Source organism: Marmota marmota, unplaced genomic scaffold (genome assembly GCF_001458135.2).
Source record: "Marmota marmota marmota unplaced genomic scaffold, marMar, whole genome shotgun sequence".
NCBI classification, from domain to species: Eukaryota; Metazoa; Chordata; class Mammalia; order Rodentia; family Sciuridae; genus Marmota; species Marmota marmota.
This window is the reverse complement of record NW_026000205.1, coordinates 13428250-13443175: the sequence shown is the minus strand read 5'-3', so window position 1 is coordinate 13443175 and position 14926 is coordinate 13428250. Positions and strand designations below refer to the sequence as shown.

Sequence of the window (14926 nt, the reverse complement as noted above, 5' to 3'; positions counted from 1 at the left end):
GGAGTAGTTAAGTGATATAACTCTGTCTATAACATCAGTATCAAAGAATCAGAAAATGTGTAGATAAAGAGCAATGAACTTCATCTAAGTCTTCTAGAACCCTGCAATGGCACAGCTTGGGGCCCTGAACAGCATCTGCAGGTTCCAGCAATATTCACTATATGGAAATCTACTTTTGCATATTAAAGTCTACATATGTTGGAAAGTGAAAGCTAGTTCATGAAATACTCACATAAGGATTCCTTGAAGTAAGTTCCCTAAGCCCATTTAGAATGTTGTTAATATAGTGTAAGATAACTAATATAACCAATGTAAATACAGCTTGATGTTGTGAGTCTACGTGTGCAGTCACTATGACAATGTGCCAGTGTGATGGTGACAAAAGAAAACAGGAAAAAGATTATGGTGCTCTTTTGCCAGTAAAGAAATGGTGCTATTCATTTTCCAAAACCCTGGGAGCACAGTTTAAAACATCAGGATTAGATCACAAGCCCTGGGTTCAATCCCCAGCATCACAAAAAACAAATATAAATCAGGATTATTAGAGCGGTTGGCCCTTTCAATCTCACTGTACCTTGTCCCCTCCAATGTGAGACAGGGCAATGAACAGAACTCCTCACAGAGTTAGTGGTAGGTCAGCTAAGAAAAATGCATGTCACTACACATGGTAAACAGCAAAGAAGGTCACTACTGTTGAGATGCATGACAATGTTCCTCTCACTGGATGCAAATCTGAAGAAAGGTTGCAAGGTACACACTGATAACTAGAAAAGTGACAGGAGAATTAGCTTTCAAGGTCAGAGGAAAGAGCAGAATTACTAGTTTCTCATTGAAATCAACATTTGACTTTGAATGACTCAACTTTAAAAGGTAAAGAAAAGAGGTTTAAATTTTAACCTAACCAGATAGAAAAAAGGCTGGACACATTAAACAAATAAAAGCCCCAGAGCAATCAAATGCAGAATAGCGAAAAGAGAATGTTTAGGCCTACTTTGGAATATGGGAATCACCTGATTTTTGTGTGATGTAGCATACACAGCATCACTATGACCTCCTTCTTCTTTCCAGGCACTGCCATTGCCCAGCTCCTTGTCACTGGACGATGCCTGCATTTCAGAGTCCTCTTCATCCCCACAGCCCAGTGTTTCAAAGGATGGTAAAGAAGTTCTTCTTCCCAACTCATTCTGCCATGTCGGTCTGTATTAGAACATTGAACAGTAAATTAAATAAACAACTTCATCCTTGAAATCAAAATACACACATATTAAATGCACTGCCTCCAAATCCCCACCAGAGAAGTACTGTAATACATTACAAATGTATAGAAGCATGAAGATTAAATCATCCACTCTCCCATCTCTTTATATACTCTTGGTATTTATCTTTTTTTCTATTTTTACAGTTATCACTGCCTACATATGTAATTTGTCTTGTTATTAATAATGTTAACAGTCAATATTTTATTGTTTTGTTTTTTGGTACTGGGGATTAAACCCAGGGGTGCTCTATCACTGAGCTACATATCCCTACCCCTTTTTATTTTTTAGTTTAAGACAGGGCCTCACTAAGTTGCTCAGGCTGGCCTTAAATTTGTGATGCTCCTGCCTCAGCTTCCCAAGTCACTGATTATAGGCATGCATGACTATAACTGGCTAACAGTTAACATTTTAAAAGATAAGAATAAGGCTGGGTATGCGTAACTCCCTGAGTTTGATCCCCAGAGCATGTGCCCATGCACACACATATACAGTAAGAATCAAATAGATATCCCAGTTTAGTCAGCAATTCCCCTTCTTCGGTGGGTTTTATTTTTTCCTGATTTTCACTGCAATAAATAACCCCATAATGAACACATATGTGCAAATAACCTCTTCTATTTTAAGAATTAGTTCTAGAAAACAAACCATCATATGATAAGTTGCTGAGTCAAATGGATTGAACATTTTGTGTCTGTATAATATAGCACAAAAGTCATTTCACAAAGCATTTTCTCAATCTATAACTACATGAGTAAATTTTTTTTAATTTGCCAAAACAATTTAAATCTCACTAAATACACATTTCTTACCGAGAATAAATATTTTCCATATATTAGTGTTTCAGTCATAATTCTTCTATTGTGAATTAACTACATAAATCCTGTGGTTTACTTCTAGAATGTCCAATCCAGTTTGAAGTTAACTTTTTCATCTAGGAAAATTAAAATCCTGTCTTAATTCTTGTTGTAAATATTTTTCCTATTTATAATTTTATCTTGGCTACATGAATTTTGTTAGCATACAGATTAAAAATACTTTTTTGGCTGGTCACAGTAGCGCACGCCTATAATCCCAGTGACTCAGGAGGATAAAATAAGTTCAAAGCCAGCCTCAGCAACTTAGCAAGGCCCTAAGCAATGTAGAAAGACCCTATCTCAAAATTAAAAAATCAAAAAGGCTGGATAAGCACATAACACATAATTGCTCAGTGATTAAGTGCCCCTAGATTCAACCCCTTTGAGGACTGGGGGAATAACTCAGTGGTAGAGCACTTGTCTAGCATGCACAAGGGACTGGATTTGATCACAGGTATAGCAAAAGCAAAACAAAACTAAATAAAAAATTTTAACCTTTTAAATTCTTAGCTTAGAAGTAAATAGCAGTCATCTCCCTGAGAAGTTTGATAAGACTGGCCACTGGATTTCACGGTCATATTTATGTGTACATACATAATAATCTTTCACTCAATAGTTTATTTTGGTGTATGACTCAGACAAGGCTCAAAGCTGATTTGTTTCTGAATATTGTTAATCAATATATTGTGGAATCCTTTCTTCCCCCTTGATCTTTGGAGTAGCTTCTATTAAAGATTTGATATGCTTGTAAACTCAAGGTTCACCTCAGGCATTCAAGACACCTCTCAGACACTGAGTCTAGCACTATGTTCACTACTTTAATAGTATGTTTTAAAATATGATGGGGCTGGGGCTAGGGTTGCGGCTCAGCAGTAGAGCACTCACCTAGCACATGTGGGGCGCTGGGTTCAATCCTCAGCACCACATAAAAATAAAATAAAGGTGTTGTGTCCAACTACAACTAAATCATGATATTTAAAAAAAAATATGATAGGGCTTATCCAGCCCTTCTACAGGGCTAGTATTCTTCCTTTCTAGATTTCTTTCTTTTTTTTAAACATTTTTTATTTGTCAATGGACCTTTATTTTAATTTATCTATATGTGGTGCTGAGAATCAAACCCAGTGCCTCAAACATACTAAGTACGCACCCTACCACTGAGCCACAACCCAGTCCTCTAGATTTCTTTTGATGGTGTTATGTGCTTATCCCTTTCAATTAGTTTTATACCTAAATTCTTATTTTGTCAGTGTAATTTTTACCAGAAGAAAAAATGGCTATATTCAAACATCTCAAAAATAGAGTCAAAATTTTAAAAAAAAATTTTTTTTAGGGCTGGGGTTGTGGCTCAGCAGTAGAGGGCTTGCCTGGCACGTGCAAGACCCTGGGTTCGATTCTCAGCACCACATAAAAATAAATAAATATATAAAGGCATTGTTTACAACTAAAAGAAATAAATATTTTTTAAAAATATATATTTTTTTTAGTTGTAGATGGACACAATTCCTTTATTTTATGTATTTATTTTTATGTGGTGCTGAAGATCGAACCCAGTGCCTCACATATGCTAGGTGAGTGTTCTACCACTGAGCCACAACCCCAGCCCTAGAGTCAAGATTAAAATGGAAAAATAAAAACACAACTTAGAAGAAAAAAAAAAAAAAAAAAAAAAAAAATATATATATATATATATATATATAAAATACTATAGTGGAAAATGTCTTTATAAATATAAACATAATGACAGAAACTATAAGGAGGAAAACAGATAAATTCTGCTACATTAAAAATACAGAGGGCTGGGACTGTGGCTCAGCAGTAGCGCACTCGCCTGGCATGTGTGAAGCACTGGGTTCGTTTCTCAGCACCACATATAAATAAATAAAATAAAGATCTATCAACAACTAAGAAAAAAATGTTTTTAAAAAATACAGAATATTTGGTGTCAACATACCTTATATATAATCAAGATATGATAAATTATTATATAATGGTGTATTAAGAATTGTAATGCAAAAAATAATAATAATAAAAAAATAGAATATTTGGTATTGCTACATTAAAAATACAGAATATTTGGTATATATATATATGTGTGTGTGTGTGTGTGTGTGTGTGTATATACATACATACAGGCTAGGGGTATAGTTCAGTGATCAAGTATGTGCATAGTATGAGCAAGACTCTGGGTTTGATCCCCAGAACCAAAAAACAAAACAAAAAATTGTATATATATGACAGTTAAAATGGCAAATTTAAGCCAGGCACAGTGACACATTGCCTGTAATCCCAGTGACTCAGGAGGCTAAGGCAGAGGATATCAAATTTGAGGGCAGCCTCAGCAATTTAGTAAGACCCTAAGCAACCTGGGGAGACCCTGTCTCAAAACAAAAAAATAATAGGGAATGTGAATATAGCTCAGTGGCAAAATACCCCTGGGTTTAGGGCTGGGACTGTGGCTCAGCTGTAGCGCACTTGCCTAGCATGTATGAGGCACTGGGTTGGATTCTCAGCATCATGTATAAATAAATAAAATAAGATCTATCAACAACTAAGAAAAAAATCTAAAAAATACCTCTGGGCTTAATCTCCAGTGTATATATATGCAAATTAGATGTCCTCATTCTCACCCACAAGCCCTAAAAGCCCATCAGTGTCTTTGGTGCTCTTAGGGCACATTCCAACCCTCTGAACAAGATACCAAAGGCCACCCCACTCATTGTCCCCATCACTGGAGCCCTCACAGACACAAACATCTGCCTTCAATTGCTGCCATGTCTCTGGTCCCTGTTTCAGGGTAATTTATGTATGTCCCCAAGTGCTCCCCTCAACCCCCAGAGGAAACCCTCCTGACCTCTCAGCCCTGTGTCAGCTCAAACCCAGCTGATGCAATAAAGAAAAGCTGTTCAAAGGGAAAACAGGCAAAACTTGCATGAGTACTCGGAGGAGAGATTCTGGAGGAGTAATGAGAAAACTCTCTCTATTTGGGTTGTAGCACAGAGAATCTTACTCAGGGCTAAAAGCCAACACTAAATTCACTGGCCCTGTGCTGTCATTAAAATCACCAGTGCTTTTACAAGTTTAGGGAGACACTTTGGAGAAAATTCTGATTCAAGGGCAATTAATGTCCCTGGACAGTGTCCCATTGACACTAAGGATAAAACCTGACAACTAAGTCTCTTATCATAAATATCATACACACATGTGCATGCCCTCTCCCACACACACACAGTGAAGATGCTGAGCTGCTCCTCTTCTGTCCCCAGCAAAAGCAGAGCCAGCAATACTGTTCCTACCCAAGCCCGTGCTCTGAGCTGGTGGCATAGGGCTGGATGAAGCTGTCCTTTTCCACGATGGAGACCTCACTTTCAGATCGGGATCTCTGGCGAGGCTGGGGAATGGCAACGGTCCGCCCAGTCAGTGTTGTTGCCAGAATGACTGCAGCCAGAGCAGATCTGTGGGTGAAAACATTCCAGTGGGACAGTGAGACAGGGACACTATGGTGTCTAACTGAACACCTATGGCCTACATGCCCATAGCCTGCTATGTACCATCAGACCATCTCGCTTAATTCTCACATCAACTGTATGAAGCAATTATCACCCCATTTTTCAAGCAAATTTAACTTGTAAAGATTTTCTAGCCAATAGCAGGTATAACCAGATCTCTAGTCCTAGAAGTCAGATCCCAAAGCCTATCTTCAAATAGTTTTCTTATTAAAATGAAAGATCAGAATGGAAGAAAAAAGAGATATAAAAATAAAGAAATGATGTAAAGGGATGCTTTTAAAACTCTTGCAAATTATTTAAAAATAGGTTATAGGAAAGATAGAAAAAACAGGTTCAACCTCCTGCCAAAAAAAGCCAAACAAAACAAAAGAACAGAGTCCGAACTGTCCCAGCTTATTGCCTGGGAAAATTTCCAGGTCACACAGCACAGGGAGAAGGAACTGAGGTGGGGCCAGGCAGACTCTCTGAGTTGAGAGATAGAGCTGAGAGTCCATGACACCAAGGCAGACAGAATTTGCAAGACAGAGTATTAGAAAGGAGAAAACTGCACAGAGAGAAACTTAGAGATCTGCAGAAGGTCCCCAAATGTTAAGCAGAATATTCCTCAGCACACATGTGCAAAGAAATGATCCAAGGCTGGAGGAAGAGCCATCCAAAGACATTAGAGGAACAGTGCCAGACGCTTACACAAGGCCTGGGACAGTGCCTGTTCCCACCAGATGGACTGGAAAAACGTATCATTCATGGGACACTGGGTACACAACTCGGAAAGGTCTGGCCTCAGTGGTGGGAAATAGCTAGTCCTACTTGAGCACTGTTCCAGACACTCCCTAACACATCAAACTCAAAAGATTCAACTGTTTCCTAGTAGCTTAACCGTATCCCAGAACAAAGACCAGTAAGATTTATAGGAATATAAAAATTTCAACAAGGTAAAATTCACAATGTGTTGTATTCAAAAAATAACCAGGCACATAAAGTGACAGAACATGATCTCTTATGAACAATCAATTGAAGCCCACTCAGAATTGAACATATATGTGAGAATTGGCAGAAAAGAACATTAAGAGGGCTATTATAACTGTATTCCATATGTTCAAAAAGGAGATGAAATGACAATATCAGAGATGAAAAATACACTGATACAGCAGATTAATCATTGCAGAAGACAAAAGCAACAGGAAATAACCAAAATGAAAAGAAAAAAATTTTTAAAAAGCATCAGTGAGATGTGGATTTTAAAAAATGCTGTTGTTCAATGTTTAAACCACTAAGTTTCGGTGCAGTATGTTACACAGCAAAATACTGATAGGCAGCAGACAGCATGAGCAGTGGGAACATGAAGTTCAGGGGCCAGGACTGCACCGACCACATGCTTTCTCCTAAAAAGCAACTTACCTAAGGCCATTCTGGCCCTACTCTGGCAAGTCAATAGGGTATGTTGCATTCCTCAGCAAACAACCTGTTATCTCTCAAGGCTCTTGACTATAAGATTCCTCCCTGCCAATAAGAACATGCTAACTCTGAAGGGTAACCATAAAATCTGTTAAAAACACATTTCATCATTTACTAAAAACAGTCAATTAATTATTTATCAATTAAAACTGGTCAGCACAAACCAAGGTGACCAAGAGTTACCTTTAGGTCTTTATCATATGAATTTTTTATTAATTATTTATTTATTCTGATTTGTTATATATGACGGCAGAATGAAATTCATTTCATCTTACACATATAGAGCACAATTTTTCAAGTCACTGGTTGTACACAAAGTATTTTCACACCATTCACGTCTTCATACATGTACTTAGGGTAATGATGTCTAACTCATTCCACAGACGTTTCCTACCCCCATTTACCTCTTCCCCTCCCTCATCTTCATCCTATCTAAAGTTCCTCCATTCCTCCCATGCTCCCCCACCCCCATCACCATGATGAGTCAGCATCCTCATATCAAAGAAAACATTCGGCTTTTGGTTTTGGGGATTGGCTAACTTCACTTAGTATTATATTCTCTAACTCCATTCATTTACCTGCAAATGCCATGATTTTATTCTCTTTTAATGCTGAGTAATATTCCTATGTGTGTGTGTGTGTGTGTGTGTATATATATATATATATACCAAAGTTTCCCTATCCATTCATCAACTGACGGGCATCTGGGTTGGTTCCTCAATTTAGCTATTGTGAACTGTGCTGCTATAAACATTGATGTGGCTGTGTCCCTGTAGTATGCTATTTTTAAATCCTTTGGGTATAAACCAGAGTGGGATAGCTGGATCAATTAGTGGTTCCACTCCAAGTTTTCCAAGGATTCTCCATACTACTTTCCAGATTGGCTGCACTAATTTGCAGTCCCACCAGCAATGTATGAGTGTGCCTTTTCCCCCACATCATCGCCAGCACTTGCTGTTTGTATTCTTGATAGCTGCCATTCTGACTGGAGTGAGATGAAATCTTAGTTTTGATTTGCATTTCTCCAATTGCTAGAGATGTTGAACATTTTTTCATATATTTGTTGATTGATTGTATATCCTCTTCTGAGAAGTGTCTATTCAGTTCCTTGGGCCATTTATTGATTGGGTTATTTTTTTTTTTTTTTTGGTGTTAAGGTTTTTGAGTGCTTTCTATATCCTGGAGATTAGTGCTCTATCTGATGTGCTGTGGTAAAGATTTGCTCCCATTCTGTAGGCTCTCTATTCACCTCACTGATTGTTTCTTTTGCTGAGAAGAAGCTTTTTAGTTTGAATCCATCCCATTTATTGATTCTTGGTTTTAATTCTTGCACCAAAGGAGTCTTATTAAGGAAATTGGGGCTAATCTGACATGATGGAGATTTGGGCCTACTTTTTCTTCTATTAGGCACAAGGTCTCTGGTTTAATTCCTACTTCCTTGATCCACTTTGAGTTGAGTTTTGTGCATGATGAGAGACAGAGGTTTAATTTCATTTTGTTACATGTGGATTTCCAGTTTTCCCAGCACCATTTGTTAAAGAGGCTATCTTTTCTCCAATGTATGTTTTTGGTTCCTTTGTTTAATATGAGATAACTGTAATTACGTTAGTTTGTCTCTGTATCCTCTATTTTGTACCACTGGTCTACAGGTCTATTTTGGTGCCAATACCATGCTCTTCTTGTTACTATTGCTCTGCAATATAGTTTAAGGTCTGGAATAATAATGTTACCAGCTCACTCTTCTTGCTGAGGCTATTATGAATATCCATATGCTTTGGCTATTCTGGGTCTCTTGTTTTTCCAGATGAATTTCATGATTGCTTATTCTATTTCATGGAATGTCTTCGGGATTTTGGTTGGGATTGCATTGTATAGCCCTTTTGGTAGTATGGTCATTTTGACAATATTAATTCTGCCTATCCAAGAACAAGTAGATCTTTCCATCTTCTAAGGTCTTCTTTAATTTCTTTCTTTAGCGTTCTATAGTTTTCATTGTAGAGGTCTTTCATCAAGTTGGATTTTTTTTTTTTTTGAGACTATTGTAAATGGGGTGGTTTCCTAGTTTCTCTTTCTGAGGATTTGTCACTGATGTACAGAAATGCCTTTGATTTTGGACGTTGATTTGATATCCTGCTACTTTGCCGAATTCATTTATTAGTTCTAAAAGATTTCTGGTGGAATTTTTTGGGACTTCTAGGTATAGAATCATATCGTTGGCAAATAGTGATAATTTGAGTTCTTCTTTTCCTATCGGTATCCCTTTAATTTTCTTTCATCTAATTGCTCTGGCTAAAGTTTCAAGAACTATGTTAAACAGAAGTGGTGAAAGAGGGCATCCCTGACTTGTTCCAGTTTTTAGAGGGAATGCTTTCAGTTTTTCTCCATTTAGAACCATGTTGGCCTGGGGCTAGCATGTGATTTTAATCTCATAATAATAGTAACATTTAAGACCATGTGCAATGGGGACTTAAAAATCTGATGCTATCCTAAGTCAAAAGTTGAGAGGTGGTAACCTGGAAACTTCTCCAAGTTTCAGATACTTCCGTAAGATCCCCAATAAAACCAGAGAAAATAATACAAGAGCCGAGAAACAACGTGACCCCTAGATCATCATCATTAACATCAAATGGTGCTGGAAAAAATGAATATCCATATGCAAAAAAGAAAAAAAATGAACTTGAATTTATATCTTCCTTATATCTTCTATGCCATATACAAAATTTAACTTGAAATGAATCAGAAACCCAAATGGAAAGCCTAAAATCATAAAACTTCTAAAAGAAATATAGGTGAAAACTTTTGTGAATTTAGGCAAAGATTTCTTAGGCATGATACAGAGAATATGATTCATGAAAGAAACAAATTGATAAATTGGATGTCAGAAACATTAAGAAGTTTCAAAGAACTTTTGAAAGTTCTTTGAAAGGCACTGCTAAGAGACTAAAAGGACAAGCCACAGACAAGGAAAAACTATTCGCAAATCCTATATTTGGTAAAGAAATTGTAAAATATATATATATTTGAAAAAAACCCTCTCATGATGCAATAAGAAAACAACCCAATATTTAAAAATGGGCAAAAGACTTGAATTGATATTTCATTAAAGAAGAAACAGATAAGCATATGAAAAGATGCTCAATGCCATTTATTAGAGAAATGAAAAATAAAACCATGATGATATTACTACTATCATATTATGATATGCTCACAGCTCCTGTAACCCTTGTTATTTCCTAAGTAACTAGAGCAATAAGAACATTTTGTTGTTTAAGAATTTGGTCTTTTGTCCTTGATTCCTGAAGCAACTCCAGAACAGCTTCGGAGCAATAAAGATGAGAGACAGCCCTTCATTATTTACAAGCCCTTCCAAAACACCTGAATACACCTTAGATTAATGAGGTGATTTTTGGTAAATCCCTCAATAACCACAGATGGGAGTTGGTTGCCCGGGGAATAAGCCAGGTGCTCAAAGGGCAGGAACTTTCAGCTCCAAGGAGGGAGAAGGTGACCACCAACAGCCAATCACTTAATCAATCTTGCCTACATAATGAAACTTCCACAAAAACCCAAAAGACTGGTTCAGAGAGCTTGCAGGAAGGTGAACAAGAACACAACAATGTGCTGGTGATTTACCCCAAGTCCATAGGGCAGAAGCTCCTGAGCTAGAGACCCTTCCTGACCTCACTCTATTATCTTTTCATCTATTTACTTGTATCCTCTAAAATATCCTTTATAATATACTGTGAACCTGTTTCTCTGAGTTCTGTAAGCTGCTCTACGAAACAAACCAAATGTAAGAAAGGGTTGTGGAAACCCTGGAAACCCTAGCCAGTAGGTCAGGAACAGGTAAAACGAATTGGACTCTGTGATATCTGAAATGGGGAAGAGGCTAACCTGTGGCATCTGATGATATGGTGTTGACAGAACTGAATTGCCTCTAAGAGCTGCAATACACAACTCAATGGTAGGGGAGAGGAATCCAGCTTTGCTGGCTGCTCCCCTCAAGAGAGGACACTGACAGGCATCCCCTGTCTTGATTAGCTGCTGACATTAAAACAGGCTTAGATGCCACCTACCAGTAGAAATGGAGAAAATCTGGTTTCAATAGAAACATAAATAGAACAGCATCTTTAGAAAATAGTTTAGCAGTTTCTTAAATTAAATGCCCGTCTGTCTCATAACCCAAATATTCCACTCCTAATTACCTAAGAGAAATGAAAGCATGTGTCCAAATATTCATATGCAAATGTTCATAGCAGCTTTATTCTAATAACTAAAAACTAGAAACAAGTGAGTGGATAAACAAATTGTGGTATAAATATACTACTCAGCAATAAAAAGGATGAATTATTGATTTTCACAATAATGTGGCTGCATCTCAAATAATTACAAGTGAAAAAAGACAGCATAATTATTTTATGTAATTCTACTTATATAAAATTCTGGAAAATACAAACTAATCTACAGTGACAGGTTAGTGGTTACCTGTGAGTGGAGGTGGGTTGGGCAGGGGAATGGGAAGAGAGGAACAAGAGAAAGGAATAGCAGAGGGGTTTTAGGAATCTCTTGGGCATCATTATCTTTAATGTTGTAATGGTTTGACAGAGATAAACGTATCTTGAAAATTAGCAAATTATGCATTTTAAATATGTAGTTTACTATACATATTATACCTCAGTAAAATACTTTTAAAAGACAAATAACTGTCTAAAGCAAAAACAGTAGCAATGCACTTTTGGATTTCTACATGTAGAATTAAAATTTTATGAATCCCGCTATTACATATAATTAATGCACTAAGTTTTTTAAAAAAGAGTGGAAATTTACGACAACAGTCACACAAAAGATGGGAAGGAAGAAATAGAAGTAAATTGCTAGAAGGCTTTGCATTAAACATGAAGTGGAATAATAATATTAAAGGTTAATTGAGGTGTCATTAAAAAAATTATTTTTTTGAAATCTAGAAATACGCCTAATTTGCCAAATCCATATCTACTATTTGGGGGTTATAAAGATCATAACCTAGGAAAATATTTTTGTAAAGCACAGGATACTATGAAATTTTTCTAATAAAACAAGACTTGCCATGAAATAATACATTTTATTTGTTTTTCTGGGGCATAATGGAATGGGAAGCTACTCCCCAGCCCCAGCTACTGCCATGGTTGCATGAAGCCCCAACAATGCAACATAGTTGTTCCCACAAACACTGAAGAGTTGGGCAGAGCCACATCTGCACCACAGCCAGGCCACTCCTCTAGCCAGCCTTGAGATCTGTGCCAGATGCTAATACTCAAGCCTTGCAGGTGACCAAGAGAGAAATGACAAACAGGATCCCTCTCATGGGGTTGTTGGGAGGAAGAAATGAGGAGATGCTTCTTCAGTACTTACCAAGGCAGTTGGCACAAAGTAAACACTACTACTATTCATGGTATCCAGACTGTGCTGAAGAAAAAGCAAATGCTAAACATTTCACACTGTTTTTTTTCTCTGGTAGTGGAACCGAACCCAGTGCATGCTAGGCAAGCACTCTACCACTGAGCCCTTCGAAGTTTGTTTGTTTGTTTGTTTTTTAAATCAGGGGTACACAACATTCTAGAACCAAAGAACACTAAAAAGAAGGTACCACCCTGTAATGAAATTAGTTCTTATTCACTGTTAATAACCCAGAAGTCAATGTCTTCTATGGACTAAAAATAGACCCAAACTCTGCCTAAAAGGTACACTACGCAGGGGTGTCTTAGGAATGAGAGTCAGGGTAGCTGCTATTTCAGAGCACTGGAGGATAGGGTATGTCAAATTTCAGCAGTGAATGTACTTCTTAAAGAACATAAAGCAGTTCTTTTAAAAGACAGGATTGTTTTTAAAAAGAAAATCAAGTGGCCAGGAGTGGTGGCACATCCCTGCAATCCCAGGGACTCAGGAGGCTGAGGCAAAAGGATCACAAGTTCCAGACCAGCCTCAGCAATTTAGTGAGGCCTTAAGCAACTTAATGAGGCCCTGTTCCAAATTAAAAAATAAAAAGGTTGATATTTAAAAGAATAAAAATAAAAATAAAAAGGGCTGGGGTTGTGGCTCAGTGGTAGAGCACTTGCCTAGCACGTGTGAGGCACTGGGTTCAGTTCTCAGCACCGCATATAAATAAATAAAATAAAGGTCCGTTGATAACTAAAAATTTTTTTAAAATAATAAAAAAAAAAGGGTTGGGAATCTAGCTCAGTGATTAAGTGCCCCTGGGGTCAATTACTGGTATCATAAAAAGAAAAGAAACTATGTGCACAATTCAAAACTCTTTCTAAAGTACTGTTACCTGGCTGGGATGTAGTTCAATGGTACAGTATGAGCTTAGCACATACAAGGCCCTGAGTTTAAAACCCAGCACCAAAAGAATAAAGGAAGTACTATTAACCTGAACACTCGGGTTTTAATGCTTTTTAATATTTTAAAAATTTGGGGGGAGGGTACCAGGGATTGAACTCAGGATCACTCAACCACTAAGCTACATCCCAAGCCCTATTTTGTATTTTATTTAGAGATAGGGTCTTCAATGAGTTGCTTAGCACCTCGGTTTTGCTGGCTTTGAACTTGATCCTCCTGCCTCAGCCTCCTGAGCTACTGGGATTACAGGCATGTGCCTATGCACTGGGCTAATGCTTTTTTATTTTGAAAAACACTAATTACATCCAATCATAAAATTTGAGATCATACACCTTACTTGGAGAGACCCTAGGTAAGTTCTTTATCCTCAGAGAAGCCAGATTAAGTGCAGCAATATAGAATTGTGGTAAATATTTCAAAGGATGGGCTTCTAATTACCCTACTTGTGAACCTGTGTGTGTGTGTGTTTTTTAATAGTTCCAGGATCCAGTACTTGGTGCTTAGAATAGGAGTAACCTCAGGGTGTGCTCATCTGAGACTCACCTTGGTCTCTCTGGAGATACATTAGGGCTTCGGGGAGGAGGTGTTCGAGGTACAGCTGGTTTTGGAGCGATGGTGGCTGCAGGGAGGAGGCCAGGGGTGATGTGTTTCTGCACAAATGAAACCCAGCAGAGGTTACTGGGATGGAGTAATCACTGGTCCTATCACTACCACCACTTCCCATGCCCAGAAGGGGAAACATGCACTGGTCAATGAGGGATCCAGCCCCATCAGGAGCCCCACTCCTGCCCTAGCACTCCCAATCCCCTTCTGGCCATACTAGTGCACCTGTGGGGGTCCTCTTGTCCTTTTCTCCTCACAATAGCTTTCTGGACCATATCCCAGAGTCACTCCTAGCCTCTCTACTTGTTCCATAGTAGTACTCCCAGTGATGTCCCCTGTGCGTCCCCTGCTGTGAAGGGTGACTTCCTAAGAAGAAGGTGACTTTCTTATCTTTAGTAATCCTGGAACTCTAGCACTGAGCACACTGCCCTATATCTGGTAGGAGCTTAATAAATGTTTTAGATGGCTTATCTCAAACACACAGAGTAATGAAAAACACTCCTATATAAAATGAAATTCAGATCCTGCTTTATGTAACAGGGATCCCTCAGAAGTTTCTGGGACTAGCCCAATCTTTATTTTCTGGGCACTAGGCTATTCACTCACACCTATGAGCAGGACACCATGCAACATTGAGAAAACCTTGTCTTCGAGGAGGTATAGAGGAAAAACACCCAAATAGTTAATCTAGAACACAGAATTACAGAGTGACAAGCAAGAGGTAAAAACAAAATGCTGAGGTAGCCCAAGGAAGAAAGGGCTCCTTCAGGTCCTGGGGGCCAGCAAGGGGACTTCAAGTGTTCCCCTTGGAGAAAATCACAGAGGCATTTAGACTGGGTCTTCAAAGATGGTCACTGCTCCCACATTT

General features: G+C 38.1%; 1 protein-coding gene across 4 annotated transcripts in view; it reads right to left on the bottom strand.

The window, feature by feature from the left end:
* Cep89 (centrosomal protein 89) overlaps window positions 1–14926 on the bottom strand; it is a 61460-nt gene that overhangs the window by 43214 nt on the left and 3320 nt on the right. For 3 of the 4 annotated variants that reach the window (XM_015496928.2, XM_048790979.1, XM_015496929.2), the window contains exons 2-4: window positions 13999–14105; window positions 5410–5568; window positions 1011–1197 (exon numbers count right to left, since the gene is read on the bottom strand). In XM_015496928.2, coding sequence (XP_015352414.1) covers window positions 1011–1197; window positions 5410–5568; window positions 13999–14105 — 453 coding nt within the window. The remainder of the gene's footprint in view (window positions 1–1010; window positions 1198–5409; window positions 5569–13998; window positions 14106–14926) is intronic. The other variant, XM_048790978.1, reaches the window with a different exon arrangement.